Source organism: Trichogramma pretiosum, unplaced genomic scaffold, assembly GCF_000599845.2.
Source record: "Trichogramma pretiosum strain Unisexual culture from Peru unplaced genomic scaffold, Tpre_2.0 scaffold26, whole genome shotgun sequence".
NCBI lineage: Eukaryota > Metazoa > Arthropoda > Insecta > Hymenoptera > Trichogrammatidae > Trichogramma > Trichogramma pretiosum.
In genome coordinates, this window is record NW_019641640.1 from 1,184,476 (window position 1) to 1,204,918 (window position 20,443).

General features: G+C 36.3%; 4 protein-coding genes across 8 annotated transcripts in view; 3 read left to right on the top strand and 1 right to left on the bottom strand.

Annotated features, from left to right (window-relative positions):
- Window positions 1-4,630, top strand: part of LOC106652567 — a 78,661-nt gene extending 74,031 nt beyond the window's left edge. For 3 of the 4 annotated variants that reach the window (XM_014371579.2, XM_014371581.2, XM_023459620.1), the window contains 3 exons: window positions 66-634; window positions 1,714-2,079; window positions 2,153-4,630. In XM_014371579.2, the coding sequence (XP_014227065.1) occupies window positions 66-634; window positions 1,714-2,079; window positions 2,153-3,789 (2,572 nt within the window). In that variant the 3' untranslated portion in view covers window positions 3,790-4,630. The remainder of the gene's footprint in view (window positions 1-65; window positions 635-1,713; window positions 2,080-2,152) is intronic. The other variant, XM_014371580.2, reaches the window with a different exon arrangement.
- Window positions 4,631-4,730: 100 nt separating this feature from the next.
- On the top strand, window positions 4,731-7,933 carry LOC106652569 (methylenetetrahydrofolate reductase). 2 transcript variants are annotated; one of them, XM_014371584.2, is made up of 5 exons: window positions 4,731-6,485; window positions 6,561-6,787; window positions 6,848-7,023; window positions 7,095-7,417; window positions 7,499-7,933. In XM_014371584.2, exons 1-5 carry the CDS (start codon window positions 6,259-6,261, stop codon window positions 7,551-7,553), a joined length of 1,008 nt encoding a protein of 335 aa, XP_014227070.1. In that variant the 5' UTR covers window positions 4,731-6,258; the 3' UTR covers window positions 7,554-7,933. The 2 variants fall into 2 exon arrangements, with proteins under 2 accessions (XP_014227070.1, XP_014227071.1); XM_014371585.2 differs by having other exon boundaries at window positions 6,848-7,008.
- A 606-nt stretch (window positions 7,934-8,539) lies between these two features.
- LOC106652568 (chromatin-remodeling complex ATPase chain Iswi) lies at window positions 8,540-13,301 on the top strand. Its single transcript, XM_014371582.2, has 5 exons — window positions 8,540-9,416; window positions 9,495-10,669; window positions 10,756-11,377; window positions 11,470-11,940; window positions 12,029-13,301. The coding sequence occupies exons 1-5, from the start codon at window positions 8,876-8,878 to the stop codon at window positions 12,304-12,306; spliced, it is 3,087 nt and encodes a 1,028-aa protein (XP_014227068.1). The 5' UTR covers window positions 8,540-8,875; the 3' UTR covers window positions 12,307-13,301.
- LOC106652570 (CUE domain-containing protein 2) lies at window positions 13,298-19,785 on the bottom strand. Its single transcript, XM_014371586.2, has 5 exons — window positions 19,374-19,785; window positions 17,919-18,008; window positions 17,495-17,837; window positions 17,241-17,417; window positions 13,298-17,141 (listed from the first exon to the last, which is right to left on the bottom strand). The coding sequence occupies exons 2-5, from the start codon at window positions 18,005-18,007 to the stop codon at window positions 16,878-16,880; spliced, it is 873 nt and encodes a 290-aa protein (XP_014227072.1). The 5' UTR covers window position 18,008; window positions 19,374-19,785; the 3' UTR covers window positions 13,298-16,877.
- Between the last annotated feature and the right edge of the window lie 658 nt (window positions 19,786-20,443).

Genomic DNA, 20,443 nt, shown 5'->3' on the forward strand with positions numbered 1-20,443 from the left:
TTTTCAATTTTATTACAAACCTGTCGTTCAAGAAATAAGTCTTAATGATTCGATTTTCTTTTCAGTTGCTCGATTAGTCTTCTTGCTGAAGTAGCATGTGCTCAAGCATCGGAATCGAACACTCCAACTGTCTTTGATCGACCCCTAAATGACTCTCCTAATCAAAGAATTTCCAATGCAAATGTATCAGTCGAGCACAACAAGGGTCATCAGCCTGATAATCAAGATGGTGAAGCTAGGTCCTTTGGCGCTATTGAAAAATCACGACATGACGGTAAAATAACAAATAAGGGTCGCAATATTCCATTGATTCGTTCAAGTCAATTCCAAGGAGGTATGGCTGAGCGTAGGAAAAGACTAGACATCTTGAAAAATAAATCATGGAATGAGCATGACAAATCAACAAAGGACGTTTATGACTTTGACGAAGATAGCGCCAGTGGAACGGAACCATCTTCCCTTCGCGTGTCTGATTTGGTTTCGAGAACCATCGACAACACCTTATCCAATGCCTCAAACGTCCAAGCTTACAGCAATAATCTTCAAAGTTTGATAGATGATAAATTCCGAAATGCTGAGCTGGTCAGAAACGAATTGGCCAAATCGGAAGCGATCGATCACAAAAAAGTTATAGGTAAATTTCTTCAAAGTTGTCGAAAATAATTTATATTTATTAAATTTTTATATGCATTACCCTGCATTTCTAGTCATCACGATTTATACATTATATAATGAACATTCCAAATTGTTTATCAAACTAAATTTTTTCTAAAAAAATACACAAACATTTTGATTTACAACACTTTTTGTAACATAGAAAAAAAATTGAATGACAATGTTAATCGAGTTAAACTTAAAAGAAATTTTTTGAATTTAATTTACTTAATAGATTTTATGATAGTTACTGCCGTATAATCTATAACCATAAAATAATGAAACGTTATTATAAATAATATAAATAAATAAAAGTAAAAAAATACAAACGAAACAATAAAAAACACAATAAACACTACTTTTTTTTACTTTTTTTATCCAATTCTTTATACAATACCAAAAAAACAAATAAAAATATAAAACTTATAAACAGTTTCACTCAAAAACATCTAAAAGGAAACCTTTCAAATAATTATCAACCTATCGAAAAATTGCAATTCAATAATAGCTCTGGGAATTTTTTTTCCACATTAAATGTTGTCTCAATCTGTCTTCAATTGTAAATTACAAAGAAAAGAATGAATTTTGATAAATGATAGTTAATGCAACTTATCTAAAAAAACCACGTGGGCACTACTGATAATTAATAAATTATAACAAAATTACTCATTAATACAAACATACATGCTATGCAGTTAATATTTTACAAACATTTAAACTATGTTTTTACTACTATATTTAATAAAAATCTTCACGTTAAAAGTCATATTTGACCTACGCAAAAAATTAAATTATTCATACATTCATCATAACTACATAATAATGATATCATGGACAAAATCAATCGTCGAAAACGTTAACGTATGTTTTCAAGTCACTTTGCTTTTAAATTATTATTTATTTCGATTATTTTATTTTATTTTATTATTGAGTCGATTATTAGATCTCGTCATTCAGCTCATGTTAAAATAAAAAAACATGTTAAGAAAACTTTCTTTATGCATGATATCATTAGGTTCATTCATTCATTCACGCATGCCTAAATTAAATATTTATTAGGACCGATGGACGAATTTATAGAGAGACGGAAGAAACGTCCATCAGGCGAACAGCCCAATTCTTCGAGTCGAAATTCCAACAAATCCAACAACAAGCGTAAAAGTGGAAAAAGTGCCAAAAAAAAATCTCGCAACGCATGGTACGAAAATGACAGCTCGGACGAGTACGTAACGAAACTCAAGGCTGATGACATTGGAGTGGGGATTTCAAAAAGCCAGAGAACCTGTTCGAAGGGAAAACAAAATCTATTTGCCGAGATGTCATCAACTTCGTCAGAGAGCGAGCCTGAACAACTTGAAGACAATTTGGACGATCAAAGGATCAAAACTAAAAAATCAACAACTAGTAACACCACAAAAAAGAGAGGTAATTGGTTGAAAACTATAAATTTAACCCTGATCTATGAAAAATATTGGTAAATCGTTTTTTACTTTTTTAGATCGAAGTAAGACTTCAAAAAAAACTATTCTCCCAGAAAACCAAACAATGGCAAAAAATTGGGAGGATGGAGATGACGTAAATAAAACAGCCAGTTCAGCATTAGACCTTGATTCGTGTAAAAAATCTGAATCTGAACTATCTGATCATCCTTTGGTAATTGATGAAAGTCACAGAGAAATAAATGAAACCGAACTACGCACTAACAGTGATGCTGAAACTGAAGAACGAGCAGTTGAACTTGATGATTGGTACCGAGAAGATAGTTCAGTTCCAGATTCTGAAAATGAAAATTTAACTGAAGAAAAATCGGATAAATTGATATCAGAAAATAAAAATACTAACTCAGAACAATACATTTCTGTCGAAGATGCGCTGAAAATTCTCGACCTGCAACAAGAGGAGTCGAAAAAACCTAAAAACAAGCGGAGCTCGCCGAAAGAAAATAAAAAGAAAATGAAAAAATCGCCTGTACTACCGGAAAAACAATCAAACAGCGAAAAAGGAGACCTCGAGAACTTACCTTTGCACGTCTTTTTGAATCGCAAAGTCCAAGAGTCAAAGAAACGCAAAGAAGTAAAAAACCAAAAACGAGAGCAAAATTTGTCCGAGGAAGAGCAAGCCCACGAGGAACAATCGCCACCCGAAATACCACCGGCTAGGCGTCAGCGCAAATGTGCCGTTGGTAAGCAAGGCTTACTCGCGGAAATCAGTAGTTCCGACGACGAGTCCGATCGCGAATATCATCGTAGCCATGGCAAGGCTCGTCTACGCGAGAGCAGAGAGAAGCGAAAAGAGCGATCGATCGAGAAAAAGCATGAATTAATGTTTGCCAAAGAGCAAAAAGCAATTGAAGAATCCATCATGCGCGAGCTGGAGGAAAAACGGTTGAGCGCGGCCAGCGAAGCCTCCGGTACCGACGATTACAAGGAGGATAAGAAAGAACAGGCTCAAGCTAAAGATACCGCTAAATCTAGTCCCGCGAAAAAAACACCTCAACCAAAACCGAAGCTCGAAGAAACCGATGATAGCCTCAAACAGGCATCCTCTACACAGAAAAAACGCAAAGCTGCCAGTAACAAATCATCAAAATCTAAGTCAACAAAAGAGCCTAAGATCTCGTCGATTAAAGAAACCCAGTCAGACAAGGAATTCAAAGACGAGGACGATGAGCTCAAAGCTAAACGCTCTTGGAACAACGTGGACGCAGATGTTGGCATTGCTATTGGTCGTCGGAAGCGCGTTGCAACCAGGCAACTTTATTACTGGTCTACCACCAGTTCAAGCGACGATGAAAAAGCCGAGGCAACTTCAACCGCAGTGTCTGTCGCTCCGGATGTCCCGGCTCCAGACGTTGGCCCCGAGGACGAATGTCCCGAGCAACACGGTTGGATCGTCGGGCACTCGCACAAACAAATGATCACGATGCTGGCCATGGAGAAACAGATGAAAGAGAAGCGCCGGCGAAGCGAGGACGAGGATCAGGCCTTGAATCTCAGCACCCAAAGTGCGACAACATCTTTGATGGTTCCTGTAGCCGATACCGCTACCGCTTCCTCTTTTTCACCTAGTGGTGGCAACGCGACGAGCGCCAATAAGTCTGTCAAGGCTAAGAAGCACCGGAGCAGTGCTAATTGATACGTCTTTCATGATTAAAAACTTTGAACAGTTTTATTACATTGCGAACCCATATGTGATTATTAGCTTTTCTTTCAATTGCAATAATTGGTAATTGTGTATTTTAGCCTAGCCGATCGAGATTTTTTTTACTTATGTAAGTTGTAGATATTTAGCTTACGGGCTTGATTCGTTTAATAACGATGCAATATATATACGAGTTTTCGACGAATTAATCATATGTTTTGAATGAAGTAGTCGCGAATATTAAAAAAATTTGACTGGTGTTAATTGTATAATGTGAAAAAACGAATATCTAGTGTTTATAAATATATAATGTATGTAATAAAATTACGCGACTGAGGGTGGAAATTTAACATAGGTAACGAAACTTTATTGCGAATTATATAAAGTGTTTGTATTTGAAATATGAGTTTAATATAGTAGGGTATGCAGTTTAAAAGTAAAAACCGCCCCGTGCTGGAGAATGTAATTTATATGCTTATCCCCAGCTCGTGTGTTTTTCAATGATTCTGTAATTTTCTTACGGATGATCGATCTGTGTTAAAGTTGTCGCTCCGAACTACCGCAACATTAAGCAGCTATAGAGTAGTTTGAAATCATTTCATTCATTTTCCCAATTTAAAATGTGATAGAATTAATTTTTCTCATTAATATATTAATGCGAATATCGTAAACGTGTGAAAAATTTTGAATTATATCAAAACTTCTAACGTATTTATAATTGCAAATTATAACACAATACTGCCATCGAGCTCTTGCAAACAGTGCTTATGACTTTACCAATAATGTTGATGAAATAATTTTTTAATTTTTTTGTATTTATAAATATTTATCGATAACGGCGTTTTTTTGAATTTATCTTCAAATACATACCGCTTCTACTCCGCTCTTGCTGCAATGAACTTTGACGACGTTCTTCGACTTTTTTCTTCCTTTTTACAGTGATATTGAATGATAAAATGTATTATACATAGAAATTTATATAACTAGCTTCTAAGGTTCGAGGATTTAAAAATACAAATTTTAATTGTAAATAACGTATAAACGCTTGAAGTGTGTAACAATAGCTATCACTTTTCTCATTGTATACCAGATGTATGTAATTATGATGTATGAACAAAAAAATTAAAAAAAAAGCATACTGCACGTATTATACACATTGTAATAAATGTATAACTTGATAAACATATGGACTGAGATCCGAATGGCTTAATAAACTATTGGATTTTTCAAAAGCGATGAAAAAGAAAAAATTAATGATAATAAGTAGATTGCAAAGTACTTTTTAGACAATATTAGAAGGATCTATTTTGAGTCTCCTTTTTACTTTGAAATCCGTTCAATCAACTTACGATTTGAATTTTTAGCATAAAAGGTTTTTTGAGTGTGATGATAGAGGTTAAATAAAAAATACATATATTACATGAACTAATCATAAATGATCGGACCTTTAATAATTTATAAGATTCAACCCACTAGTGTGCTTTTCTCATTCTAAACTTATCGGGTTTTATCACATATCGCCAGTTCTTATAGAGAATAAAAGGCCGAATCACCGAGAGTAAGGTTGACAAATAAATTACTTTATATAACAATAAGCTTCATGGAAATGCATTCATTTACGCTGTGCTAACAATATTTTTTACGGTTTTTTATTTACATTTATTTTACGAAAGACAATTCTTTTGAATTTTTTGTATTAATAAAAAAAAGTAATGAAATTAAGAAAATCATAGAGTAGCGAATAAAATTGTTAAAATTTAACTATGATGAAATTAGGCCACATTAGATCTATTAAACAAACAAAAGTTTAATTGACTTTGCTGTATTCATGTAAAACAAAGGTGGGTAAAAAAACTCTATCATGAAACTTCAAAATAAACGAGCGCAGAGTAGGAAAAAAAATTATATGTGCGAACGATAATAGACTCTATTGTAAATTTACTGCCATAATCATATTATTATCATATACAAAAAGCCTATGAGAATACCTATACATAATAATTACAATCTTAATTATTTCTGTAAAGATGAGATGTTACACATCTAGTGTAAATAGAGCATATTTTCAATGTGTCTGAAAAAGTATGTTTTGTAATATAAGCATTGCAAGAAGAAAAAAAATAAAATGACTCGATAATAAATATCAGGCTTTCATTTTCATATTCCTTTCATCTCATTAGCTGCTGTTATCGATCGTTGCGCCAATTGAATTTTTGGATTATTTCTCGAGTCCCGTCAAAGTTGCGCAATCGCTCGTGTACGTTCTGCATCTCTCTCTCTCTCTCTTACTATATTGCGTTCAACCGAGCTCGTTCTCGCACGAAGACGCCATTAAGTGATGAAGAACATCGGGCATCAGCGCGCTATCATCGCGACGCATCGGCATACATTCATTACCAATAATTCAATAGCGCAGGCGGCGAATCTACTACGATCGTCAAGTTCAATCTTAGCGGCGACGACATGAGACGTCAAGTACTGCTACTCGATCAGTCGTTGACGTCGAGTGACAAGGACGACGACAACATCGAAGGAGATTGTCGTCGAGCCGACATCGTCGATCGCCCGTCAACCGTTGCAGCAACGGAGTCCGTTAATCTTGCCTGTTCAATCGAGTCGAAAATTAGAAATAAAGATTACTTTTGCAGTTATGAGCTTTTCCCCACTGACGTACCTGACGTTTATCACAGGTAAGGTTGTCATTGTTGTTCGTGAAACATTTTCTTTTCAAATTTTCATCTGCCTTGCCTCATATTTACCAACAGATTTTTTCAAGTATGTAAGCCATTATTTTATGCTCTCACGTGGCACGATGATTATAATACAATAAAATTAGACAAGGAGTTGGGCAAAAGTCTGAAATGCGTGGAAAAATTCCCCGCCAATACATTGCTGCATTTGGTGTCTAAAGGACTGACTAGAAATCTAGCCGATGAAATTTTAAATTATGTACTCCGGTTGGGCATCGTTAACATTTTTATTCTGCAAGGAGGTACGAAAAATATCAATTCTGTATTGAAATTTTCAAGTAAAAGTACTTTTTTAATGTCAGATACATCGTCCCAAGAAGGTGACTTCATTTACGCTTCGGATTTAGTCTCTTTTGTTCGAGATCGGTTTGGGCGACGTTTCAGTATTTGCGTGGCCGGATACCCGGAAATGCATCAATCCTCGTTATCCAAGGAACTTGATCTATTTTATTTGAAAAATAAAGTACACGCCGAGATTGTATTGTATCACCGAATAAATTTTCAAAAAACAGCTAAAAACAGCTAATGGTAATTCTTCTGCACGTTCAGGTAGAGTCGGGCGCGGACTTCATCATAACTCAAGTAATTTTCGAGTCACGCGTCTTCACAGATTTTGTCAACGATTGTCATGCGATCGGCATTAAAGTGCCGATTATTCCTGGCCTATTTCCCTTCGAAACTTATCGAGAACTCGAACGCATGACGAAGTTGTGCAAAGTTAAGATTCCATCGTGGTTGTCGGAAAAATTGCTACCCATCGGTGACGATGACGAGGCTGTACGTCGTTTGGGAGTCGAAATTACGGTGAAAATTATCAAGGAGATGAGGCTAAGCGGAATTAGTTACGGTTATCATTTATTCACGTTAAACAGGTAAAAGTAGATTTTCATCATTTATACTAGTCAATTTTGCGTGTATAATATGGATGATTTTATTCGATTCGAGATTTTCAGGTCCAAGTTAGTTTGTAAAATTCATAAGCAGCTTAATACGGATGGTCTGCAGTAAAAATGTGTATCGATAATTTTATATTCTTAAATGGTGGAAATGCTCAAAATGTATGATGGGTTTCACCACTAGATGGCGAGTACCTGTATCTGCAAATATGCAAGTGGCAAAATAAGAATAATTGTATAAGTCAAAGCACTCGAAGGGTAGAATCAATTTTCTTTAAGTGACAATTCGAATAATTAACAAATTCAATTCATTGGACGTTTAAACCTTCAAGAAACTTAAGAAACTTTTTGATTGGCCAAAAAGTAAAGATAAAATGTTGAAATTTTCTCCCAATAGATGTATTTCTATTGATATATGAAGATTTAAGCACAATATGTAAAAAAAATATTGTTCATTATGAATGAAATAAAGTTAATTGAACTTATTTTTAATAAAGATTTTCAATTGAAAACATTATAATTCATACACTTTCATAATATTGACAATGGAACAGTCTGCAAAGGCAAATTACGAATTCGATAAAAAAATACTCGAGTCAATACACGATCGGTAAGTGCTAAAATTACAAAAACTTATCAGACAATGAACCTATATATTATTATCATTATTATACGTACAAATAAAGCGAGCCACGTGCTAATCGTTTTCCAGTTAAAAAACCTTTCAATGAAACAAAAATAGTGACAGTTCAAGGACCGTCAATCCACATAATCGCGACTCAAGTCGATCGCGATTTTTTCGTTTTCTGCATGCTGCAGTTCTCGCGACATTCGCGATTGCAATTCTATCTTGCTTGGCTTGTCGTCGATGGCGCCAAAACCACGCGCCATCCGAGTGCCGAAGCGCGCGGCAGCCGGCAACCGGCCGCGCACACAAACACACATACACAAGTTTTACAAGTGTGTGCGTGTAATGTGTGCCGGCTTTTCATAGTCGTCGAAATATGCGCGCGCAACCGATATTTGCAGCTGGTTCGCGCGCCGCACGCTCACTAACACACACAAACGTGCGAGCGCTCTTATGTGTGTACGGTACGGTAACATAAGCAACATGGCGTCTGTAGCGCTAGTATAGCGTACAATACAACACCGCGACTCTGTTCTGTTTGCTATAAAAAAAAGTAACTATTGTTTAGCGTTGAAGAGAGGCACGTCGCTCGTGACTTGCTCAACATCTCTGTGCGTTGCTGTGCAGGAATTTGGAGTGCTTGCTTTTGCCGTCCCGAGTTGAATCGTGCTGACGAGCATAACCCAACGTGTCCTGTGCGCGTTTGTTCCGTACATACACAGGCAACGACAGATTAACGCGTCGCTTCTCTTGTCCTCGGGTTCGTTGCCCATCGTAACGGTCGGTGCTCTCTCGCTGCCTTCATCATGTCGAACGAGGATAATAACGGCGCCAACAGCAACAATGAAAGCTCCAACGATTCTTCGGCGGGTACCAACTCGTCCCGTGGAGGAGACTTCGAGACCAAGCTCGAGACCGATCGCAGCAAGCGTTTCGACTTTTTGCTGCAACAGACCGAGATCTTTTCGCATTTCATGACTAACTCCTCCAAGGAAAAAGCTGGTAGTCCCCTCAAAGTCAAGCCAGGTCGTCCACGCAAAACACCTGGACCATCTGAGAAGCTCATGGCTCAAGGGGATAAGCTTGACAAGTCTGACAAGTCAGAAAAAGAAGAAGGCAGTGGTGGTGGGCATCCCAATGATCACAGACACAGCAAAACTGAGCAAGAGGAAGATGAGGAACTGCTTGCTGCTGACTCGAATGTGTCTACCATTACTCGCTTTGAAAGCTCTCCAAATTACATCAAAAGTGGAGAACTCAGAGATTATCAAGTTCGAGGTCTCAATTGGATGATTTCACTTTTTGAAAACGGCATCAATGGTATTTTAGCTGATGAGATGGGTTTAGGTAATTACCATATGACAGTATTTACTTTTTATTTCCTTTAGTATTGTTTCATGTATAATCAATCAATTTTTTATATAGGTAAAACACTGCAAACCATTTCCTTGCTGGGATACATGAAACACTTCAGAAATATTCATGGACCACACATTGTTGTCGTTCCCAAAACAACTCTACAAAATTGGATGAATGAATTCCAAAAATGGTGCCCATCCCTGAGGACAGTAGTCCTTATTGGTGACTCTGACACTAGAAGTGCCTTCATCAGAGATGTCATGTTACCAGGTGATTGGGATGTATGTGTTACATCGTATGAAATGGTTCTCAGAGAAAAGTGGGTCTTTAAAAAATTCAACTGGCGCTATATGGTTGTTGATGAAGCTCATCGTTTGAAAAACGAAAAATCCAAACTGTCTGAAATCTTACGTGAATGCAAAACAGCTAATAGACTGCTGTTGACTGGTACTCCTCTTCAAAATAATTTGCACGAACTGTGGTCGCTTCTCAATTTCTTATTGCCAGATGTATTTAACAGTTCAGAAGATTTTGATTCATGGTTTAATACCAATAACTTCATGGGTGACAATGCTTTAATTGAAAGGTTGCATGCAGTACTCAGACCATTTTTGTTGAGGCGTTTGAAATCTGAAGTAGAAAAAGCTCTCAAACCAAAAAAGGAAATGAAAATTTACGTTGGTCTTAGTAAAATGCAACGCGAATGGTATACAAAAGTTCTTATGAAAGATATTGATATTGTAAATGGAGCTGGAAAAATTGAAAAAATGCGTCTGCAAAACATTCTCATGCAACTGCGAAAGTGTTGCAACCACCCTTATCTTTTTGATGGAGCTGAACCAGGTCCACCTTACACCACTGATGAGCATCTGGTTTATAACTGTGGCAAACTTGTTATTTTGGACAAATTGCTACCAAAGTTGCAACAACAAGATTCTAGAGTTCTTATTTTCAGTCAAATGACACGTATGCTTGACATACTTGAAGATTTTTGTCATTGGAGAGGATATCAGTATTGTCGTCTTGATGGTAACACAGCTCACGAGGACAGACAAAGGCAAATCAACGAATACAATGAACCTGACAGCAAAAAGTTCATTTTTATGTTGTCTACGCGTGCTGGTGGTTTGGGTATTAATTTAGCTACTGCTGATGTAGTCATTATTTATGACTCTGACTGGAATCCACAGATGGATTTACAAGCCATGGATCGTGCTCATCGTATTGGTCAAAAGAAACAGGTATAGTAGATGTTATTATAATTATTATTATTATTGTTACATGAATGGACAAATGTTAAAAAAAAAACCTCATTTTTATTCCACAGGTCCGAGTATTCCGTCTTATTACTGAAAATACAGTAGAAGAAAAAATTGTTGAACGTGCTGAAGTAAAGTTGAGATTGGATAAACTTGTTATTCAACAAGGACGATTAGTCGATGCTAAACAAACAGCATTGAACAAAGACGAAATGCTAAACATAATCAGGCATGGTGCTAATGAAGTATTTGCTTCAAAAGATAGCGCAATTACTGACGATGATATCGACACTATATTGCAAAAGGGCGAATCAAAAACGCAAGAAATGAATGAAAAACTTGAGACTCTTGGAGAATCGTCACTACGAAATTTCACTGTTGATGCTCCTTCAGACTCAGTTTATCAATTTGAAGGACAAGATTATCGAGAAAAACAAAAGATTCTCGGTATCGGTCATTGGATCGAGCCTCCGAAAAGAGAACGTAAAGCTAACTATGCTGTGGATGCTTATTTCCGGGAAGCGTTACGAGTATCTGAACCAAAAGCTCCAAAAGCTCCGAGACCACCTAAGCAGCCTATTGTTCAAGACTTCCAATTCTTCCCTCCAAGACTTTTTGAGCTATTAGATCAAGAAATTTATTACTTCAGGCAAACCGTAGGCTATAAAGTTCCAAAAAATCCAGAGCTTGGTAAGTTGTTGATAACTTTTTCCAGATCTCCTGAAATAGCTATATTTTAAATACAAGTTGTAATATTCATGTATCATTTTTAAAAATATTAGGTTCTGAAGCTACTAAAGCCCAAAAAGAAGAACAACGAAAAATCGATGACGCGCAGCCACTAACTGATGAAGAAGTTGCAGAAAAAGAACGTCTTTTATCTCAAGGATTCACAAATTGGACTAAACGTGATTTCAATCAGTTCATCAAAGCAAACGAAAAGTATGGTCGCGACGATATCGAAAATATAGCTAAAGATGTCGAAGGTAAGTCTCCAGAAGAAGTTATGGAATATTCCGCCGTGTTTTGGGAGCGGTGTCATGAACTGCAAGATATCGACCGTGTTATGGCCCAAATCGAACGAGGCGAAGCTAAAATTCAACGACGTGCTGGTATTAAAAAAGCACTTGATGCTAAAATGGCAAGGTATAGAGCACCGTTCCACCAACTCAGAATAGCTTATGGTACAAATAAGGGTAAAAACTACACAGAGGAGGAGGATCGCTTCCTTGTTTGCATGCTACACAAACTAGGTAAAACATCGTAATTTTTGCTTTCGTTGAATTAAAATGTTTAGTATATTTATAAAAAAAAACCCTTAACGCTTAAACGTTTTTACAGGTTTTGACAAGGAAAATGTTTATGAAGAACTAAGAGCAACAGTGCGATCTGCTCCTCAATTTCGATTTGATTGGTTCGTAAAATCGCGTACAGCGCTAGAACTTCAGCGCAGATGTAATACTTTGATTACATTAATTGAACGTGAAAATCAAGAGCTTGAAGAACGTGAAAGACAGGAACGGAAGAAAAAAGGTGGCAGTAATGCGGGCCCTAAACCAACTTCTAAACGTAAAGTTGAAAGCTTACCAGCCCCTCAGCCCAGAAAGAAGAAGAAGTAGACGACTGATACTGCTACTTTAAATGTTTGATTCCTTAGTAAAATTAAGACATGATGAATGAACGGAAAAGTATGCGTGATGAATGGAAAACGTGAGTGAAACTCATAGTTGCAAATATTTTCTGATACATGTGTAATAGATAATATAAATAATTTTTTTATAATTTAGTTGTGTTATAAACAAATAATAACTCAGGTGTATTTTACCTAGCGAAGTTGTGAAAAATATTTGATCTTTATGTTCTAACAATAATTTGCATATTTTTATACTAAAAATGTGTTGTTCTGTTGACAGTTACTAAAACTTTTTAAAGAGTCACTAATTTCCGAACCATTAAAAAAGTCTTTTCGGGAATTTTTAAATGCTGTTACTCGTAAGTTCACAGGTAGCAAAGTTTTTACAATTAAATAAAAATGGAAAATTGCTGTAAATGTCTGATCACGCAGCAAATAAAGCCATTTTAAACTAAACTAAGGTAAAAATCTTTGAACAAAAAAACTGTTAGTTAGAGCTTGAGGAATTTGAACATTTTTTACTGCAGAACTAATTGAAATGTCTTTTTCAAATCAAATGTCCAGTTTCAATCAAACTATTATTTACAGATTCGACAAACGAAGTACAACAACTAATCGTTGAAATCAGTAACATTACAATGCAAATAATTGATATAATTATTTAAATTTGTATTATTAGTAATTAAGAATAAACCTCGGTTTATAGAGTAATTTGAGGAAATAAATTTTTCCAATATTAATCCTAAATTGACAAGATTTATTTAGTCATCTATTCTCGGAACCATGTATTTGTCTACTGAACTTTGATCTTAAAAAAGAGTCTGACTGCATAAACATGGTTAATCAGATCTTATATAATTAATATTAAATTCAGATTTGTAAAAATGAACACAGATAGTTCTTTCATTATACCTGTAGCGTTTCGTAAGTAAATGAGTCTGGTGCGATGATTCTCAGCTAAATAAAACGATATGAAATTCATTCATTACTTTAATTGTAGTTTATTGACTATTATCCATTTTTTTATAATATTATATCATATAAACATTTATTCAATTCAGCTATTTTTTTACGACAAATGACATTTTTAGGATTCACAAGATTTTTCAAGTTTCATAAACAATAATCACAATTGAAAAATAAAAATATTATTCTTTTGCTTACTACGTAAGTACTATTTAATTATTATTATTATTTGATTTTCACTTTTAAAGTTCGAGTTATCGTATAGATGTTGATTTAATATTCTTTTTATGATTATTTTAGATATTAAAAATGTAAAATATATATCGTAGACGGATGGATGTTTGAAAAACGTTCTCTTTACTCAATATTGCTCAAATATTCGTTCAATATTATTAATTATTAAACGATTTACGGTAATAATAAATGCGCTAAAATAAAATAAGAAATATGTTGTAAAATACTATAATACATGATGAAAAATTCGACGTAATAGTTATACCTTAAGAAAATTTCAAAAGATATGATAAATTAAATTTAATTCATAAATATTTATAAATAAATTATAATACTGGTAAATTATATGGCGTTAGGAACGCTTGGATCGTTTTTCCGAAAAGTAGGTACAATTCATCCATCTATAAATGAGTTAAAAGTAAATTGAATGCAATAATTACCAATTTTCAGCCGTCATATACGGACTTGTCAAAATTTTTTCTGACGATAAATTCGTATGTTTAAAATTTCATTTTATTCAGTATAAAAAGCAAGATTGTCTACTGATTAAATCATAAATGAGTCTTTGCAACGGCTTAGTATTTATTTGCCTAACGTTTGTTTGTTTTTTTCCTTATTTTAAAGAGGCTCCAAAGCATTTTAAAAGTTGCTATAAATGATGATACATTTTTATCTTGCGAACTGTTAACAGTGAAAATTATACATGTCATAGGCTACTTTGACGTATTAGTACTTATGACAATTAATGAATAGTTAAAAAATGATTATCTCATTATTATTAACAATTGAGTCATTATTACTTTAATAGTGTTATTTTGATAACATGCTCCATACAAATAGTTCTTTTAATTTCAAAAAACCATTGCTTTTGAAACATGAAAATGTTTGTATCGTAAGATATTCAAATTCTGTTTTACGTATTCAAGTAAAAAGATCAGTCAGATTATGATATCTTTTTTTTGTAGACGAAGAACTAATTTACTGATAGACAATGTAAAATGTGAAGAAACTTTAGAGCCTCTTTAATTAATCGTAAAATTATCTAACTTTATTATAAATGCTTTCGAATTGATTTTCGAAAAACAAATTACATGTATTCATGTACGGTTTGCGGACATTTTATCGCTGTTTTCTTTATTATTTTAAATAATTTTTTTTCCTTTTTTTCCACTTTTTTCTATTATCACGTAAGTGTAAACAAAAGTAAAAAACAATCATCATCATTAACAACTAAGTTTGACTTATCGCATACTTTCATACGTTTAGCACATCACGTTAAAAAAAATCAAATTAATCTAAGCCTAACTTGAAAAACTGTCGTGCAAAAGTTCGATGATTTTAATAATCATCCTTTTAGTCTTCAGTAGCCCTGAAGCAGGGTTTAAAAAGTTCAATCTCTCGATTGACGTACTTAATGTTCGATTAAAATTATGCATAACTATATGATCATACAATTAATCGTCAATCAAGAATACAAATATCGATATCAAATTGATATCTTCGAAATGAAAAAATCGTGCTCGAAACAATACAATTTTTTCGCTAAACAAGAGAAGATGAGATAATCGTATCTAGTATGAAACCGCTCGATAACGATCGCTCATTCACTTGCATTATTATCTTCCCTAAAATCACATACCCCCTTTTTCTGACTTCGTTCAACACAGATTCTATAATCTAAATGTTTAGAGAGCGCTCTCGATCCTCGTCGAATAATACTTCGATGCGAAGTGTTTTTATCATTAATCCAAAAAATTCGCTATCACTTTAATCTTTCTTACTTTTGTCGACACATATTATGTACACGAACGTAGCGAATTCACATTTCCCAGAAACGGACGGCACGACAAGACAATAAATATTCGAAGATATTATTACCTTTTCACATTAATTGAACACATATACATCTGCATACGTGTATTACTTTATATCGTATTTCCCTCTTGTTTATATCACAAATAATTTTACATATTACACATATAAGACTTTTCAACAAATTAGAAACACGAATGATTTTGAATTAAGAGTCCTTATAATTTATACAACTAAATCGTAAAGTAAAGTCAGGAAAAAATCATTTTCCACTATTTATATCAGTCTTAAATTAAAAATAAAACTAGGGTATAGACTCAACAAAAAATCGATGGGCTGTCAATAAGAGCGATGAAAATAATACACGTATGCAGTCATCCTTGATGGCCTTCATCGTGCAGTCGTATATCAGTTTAGCGAAACAATAATTCGCTACGTCCTTATAGTTATTTACACTTACGAAACCTCGGACATCAAAGTTACCAAGCTTGCTATTTTGATTATTTGCCTGCTATTCGATATTTAGCCCCTTTCTCAATTACAATTGAACTAAATATCGTCACTTGAAAGTATATTGCAAAACGAACTTCCTAAAAACTTTTCAAAAATTAACACGTAATAAAGATATATATATATATATATTTGGCATTCGCTCATGTCAAAAAATCTGATAAAATATTCAAAAATAAAAACAAACGTAATTCCCATAAAAGTAATAAAAAAATTCTATCATCATTTGGTCGTAGTGTAAAGCTTTTCATTAACTTTAGAGAAGTTAGTGCGTTCCGGTTGTCAGTGCATGAAAATAGAAACGGTAAATAAACGGCAGTGGAACCTTTCCGATTACACAATGAATTTTCACCCACTGAATCACAGTATAAATAGCATCTCATAACGTGATAAGCTAGTCTAATCTCGAAATCAAAACAAGATTTCAAAGCTTTAAGCTCCGCTGTAAACAGCCCCCGCGGCCGGTTCAACTGACCAAACTTTTATAAAAATGCAAATGTTAGTCAAATTTGATATTTATCATAGGATTAAAGTTCATCGATTAACTTTTCAGATAAAGCTTACCGATGAAATTTTTATTTTGAGCTGAAAATGCTCGATAAGCCGTGACGCGAAATTGTAATCGCGTCACCCTTGCCAGCACCTAAAGTAATCTTTGGATAATCTTCTTATCTCAATGACATCCATTCAACAATGAAGAATAGCAACGTATATAATGCACTTACGTAATGATTTCGTCGAATGATAGCTCGCGCAATCGTTCGAGCTGCTACTATGGGAACACGATTAATATAAGAAACAATGAGAGAGAGAGAGTCAGCAAAACTTTGATGTCCGCGTTTCGCAGTGTATAAGTATATGTCACGCAGCAGCAGCATCAGCGGTGGCGGCTTTGGCTGTATTTGCATTCCCGGTGTTATTGTCAGTGCATACGATTTCGAGCTTTGTACGATCAACAACGACGACGACGAAGATGAGATGAGTGGTAGTTCGCCTCCAGGGGGGTGGATCGGGAAGTGGAGGCGTGCCGACTGGTTACGGGCGATGGCAGTGACCCCGGGGCTTGCGACCAGCCTCGTTGCCGTCTTCCTCTTCGCCGCCACGCTTCACTTCGGTAAAGCGCTCGCCTTTAACAGACACGATTTTGTTGTCTAGATAACGTACCATTTTCTTCGGCTCGGTTTTCGGCGCCACTGGACGGTGCTCGCGTGAGTCGTCGTCACGGTCGACGTAGCTATAACGGTTAATTATGCGCGCCTTCAATTCCTCGTCGTTAACTTTAGCTTTGCGCCCATTAGGCTGTGGAAAAATAAACACGCGTTATAGCGCAACGCCATATTAATACAAAATAATGCAATATTTTTATTATTTTTTAAATATTATCTTCAAGTAACTCACTGTCAACAATGCACAATTGCTGACAATACTTTGTCCAGCCTCTTGTCTGCATAAAACAAGCTGTGCAGCCTGTGCTATATCACCATTGGCCACTGCCAAGCAATGACGTGCCTCTGCAGCACTAGCTTCAGGAAACATTTCTTGCAATAGTGCTACTTCTTGGTCCCACGATGACTCCTGAGTTGAAGAGAAGAATAGGTAAATGAAAAGTAAGCAATGAAAGGTAAGAATACTACAAATCATTGATCATTTACCTCAGCAAAATATTCTCCACTTGAATCACTACCAGCATCACTTGTTTCTGATAAATGATGTACTCGTGCAGTACGCTGTGGCTCTTGAGGAAGTAATGCTGCCAAATTAATACAATCCAGCGGATCAACTTGCTGTGTAGTTCCATTGCCTTCTTTACAGTCAGCACGTAACTGACTTTCAATGTCGAATAACCATTTTGTGACTGCCTCTTTTTCTATGGATGAAAATTCTGGAAGACAAGCTGAAACCATTTCACTGACTCCATCAACATCCAGTTCTTCCTCAATAGCACTTTCTTCAACCATGCTTACAACATAGCCCAAGACAATGTCATCGATAAGACTGCAGTAATAATTACAGTTCATTCAATAATTACATTTGATAGAAGAAAAAAACATTTAAAAACTGATTTCAATGACTCACTTTAATTGGGCAGTTGGGACTTGTTTTCTAACAAAGCTGAATAATGACTTTTTCACCAACTCCTCTTTTTCATTCATGGTTCTATTCATCCTTTAAGAAAAACAAATTGAACTTTATTGAACTTTCAAATGTGAATATTGCAGTCATAGATTTAATGTTTTGCTTTACATTTGTGAGCAATTATCAATTCGGATTAGTAATATTATTGCCTACAAGTAATGAATGTGTTAATGAATCATTCATAAATTTCGCCAAGCCGAGTATAATTTTGTTATTAAATGTTACGCGCCGCGAGCGCTCGTAAACGCGTTCGGAGCTGATATTCAGTTGTATACATAACGAGTGTGTGGGTATGTGTCATATCATAATACAGATGAAAAGGTATAGCAGACGAAATTAATGAAAACGGAGTCGCTGCGCTGCCCGTGCACGCAATTGTAACGATCCTTTGCATAATGAAGCATCGTCGTCGTTACGGCTTTTGTATATAGTCGCTGTGCCGCGAAGGATGATGAATCCTTATTTATTTTTTTTTTATTTTTGCAGAAAAAGTAAAGAATTGAGCGGAACGGTGTCAAACCGAAAGAGAAAGAGAGCGAGCAAAAAAAAAGGGCAACGACGACGGCTGTATGTTGTCCGTGCGCAATCGATTTGTGTTCCGTCAACCCTGCGAAGCGCGGCCGCTATATAGCAGCGATAGTGTATATCTATACGTAGACTGCACCAACACTCGCGTAAGTAACGAGTGTGTGCAACACAACGCGCACACATTCGAACGCACACATACACAGACACACACGCACACACAATCTCTCTGCAACGACTACGTATAGATGCACCGTGTACTTTGCTCGTTAAATGCATAAATGGGCATATATGATAAGTGTATACATAAATGTATGCGAGTGCGTGGGCGCGTGCACAGAGAACATCGTTATCAGCGAGCGACGAGATTCGACGTTTGACAATCATTATCGGCCAGACTAAACAAAACACATATTTACATCACCGCCGTCGGCTCGTACGCGAGCTTACGTTTGACAATGGACAATGACAACAATCTACATAGTGTCGGTTTTTTTAAATGCACGCAGCCACGCACGGTACGAAGGGAAATTCGATTGTTGGATCGTGTCGAGGTGCAGAACCATGAATTATTATTGTTTGCTAGCACACTCGACCCGCAGGAAATTTTTGTTCACAGCGAAGGAGAGACGACACTCAAAGGGCTGAGAGAAAAACGAGAAAAAAAACTGACGCTTCTTGAAAGAAACTGGCGAGGAAACGAGACGCGACAGTGGCTAAATTTAAAAGGAAAATGAATCGAGGATCAGTGTTGGTCGCGCGCTGGGAACATCGAAGGGTTACGAGGCAACTCTCGAGCTTATACAGTAGTCGTGCACATTATTAACATAAGACAAAATTAATGGTCTACGAAGCGAAAGACATTCTAACCTGGATCCTGGATAACGTTTATTTCGGCTGGGGGTGGGCGAGCAACGAGATAAGAGTCGACAACACAGCTATGACAAAGGGCTCGCTCTCGTCTCTAAACACTTTGTACACAAAGTCGGGCCCGCGGATCGATGTTATTGCTTCGGTTCGTATACCGCTCTTATATACGATAGGAGAGCGAGAGCGGAGTAGTTCTGCTGATGCTGCTGCTACTGCTGCACTGATATATCGATACCCGAGATGTGTTTGTATGCGTGATATCCAACCGACCAACACACTTACAAACACACGTACATGTATTTATGGTTCACACGCAGACGCACATATATAGAGAAGCGAGAGCTGCTGTGACAGTAGTGCCGCGAGCACTAGGTATACACACTCTACGTTATGTGTATATGTACGTGTATATGTTTCGTATAGCTGGATGACGACTGAATCGCAAAGGCTCGGAGCAGCGGCGGTTGCGGCGGCGGCGCATTGCTCGGCTCTCGTGCTGCTGTGTGCATTGTGTGTCCAACGCGCTACATGGAGGGGAGTTGGGTAGAGAGAACTTTGCAATTCGAATGTGTGTGTGTGCAGGCAGAGAGCGATATTATACCTTCGTGCAGTACAGAGCACACACCTACGCCGCCTCGAGCGAGCACACAACTGTAAGATACGCGTGTGTGTGTGCTCGCGGCTCTACCCCTTTGCTCTCTCGCATCGGGGGTGAACATTGGGCGTCTGCGAGCAGTCGGTTTTCGGCGAATATTTAAACTCCGCCGCATTGGTAGAGAGAGTTGCGAGACTATCGATGCTCCCTTTTTCCATCCTTCTTGAATAATGTATTTTTCCATTCGATTTCGTTATTCTAATCCCAGCTTTGCATCGCTATCGTTGAAATCAACGTCATTCGTATTTCACGAAGCTCGGCGTGGACTACTCACTGGAAACCCAGAGTATCATTTTCTCTCTTGCATTATAATACTCGCTCTAATCGAACGTACATACCCTCGGCTCGATAAAGAAGTAAAAAAAGAGGTCGAGTCATTCGTATAGGTAATTCGCGTGTGTTATTTATATACTCG

Bases quoted from the DNA above. Each gene is read 5' to 3' on its own strand.
- LOC106652569 (XM_014371584.2), top strand. From the start codon at position 6,259: ATGAGACGTCAAGTACTGCTACTCGATCAGTCGTTGACGTCGAGTGAC. The intron at 6,788-6,847 runs GTACGAAAAATA...TTTTAATGTCAG, and splicing joins CATTTTTATTCTGCAAGGAG to ATACATCGTCCCAAGAAGGT. The intron at 7,418-7,498 runs GTAAAAGTAGAT...CGAGATTTTCAG, and splicing joins CATTTATTCACGTTAAACAG to GTCCAAGTTAGTTTGTAAAA.
- LOC106652570 (XM_014371586.2), bottom strand. From the start codon at position 18,007: ATGAATAGAACCATGAATGAAAAAGAGGAGTTGGTGAAAAAGTCATTA. The intron at 17,838-17,918 runs GTGAGTCATTGA...TTATTACTGCAG, and splicing joins GTCCCAACTGCCCAATTAAA to TCTTATCGATGACATTGTCT. The intron at 17,142-17,240 runs GTGAGTTACTTG...ATTTTTCCACAG, and splicing joins GCAATTGTGCATTGTTGACA to CCTAATGGGCGCAAAGCTAA.
- LOC106652568 (XM_014371582.2), top strand. From the start codon at position 8,876: ATGTCGAACGAGGATAATAACGGCGCCAACAGCAACAATGAAAGCTCC. The intron at 10,670-10,755 runs GTATAGTAGATG...TTTATTCCACAG, and splicing joins GTATTGGTCAAAAGAAACAG to GTCCGAGTATTCCGTCTTAT. The intron at 11,941-12,028 runs GTAAAACATCGT...ACGTTTTTACAG, and splicing joins TTGCATGCTACACAAACTAG to GTTTTGACAAGGAAAATGTT.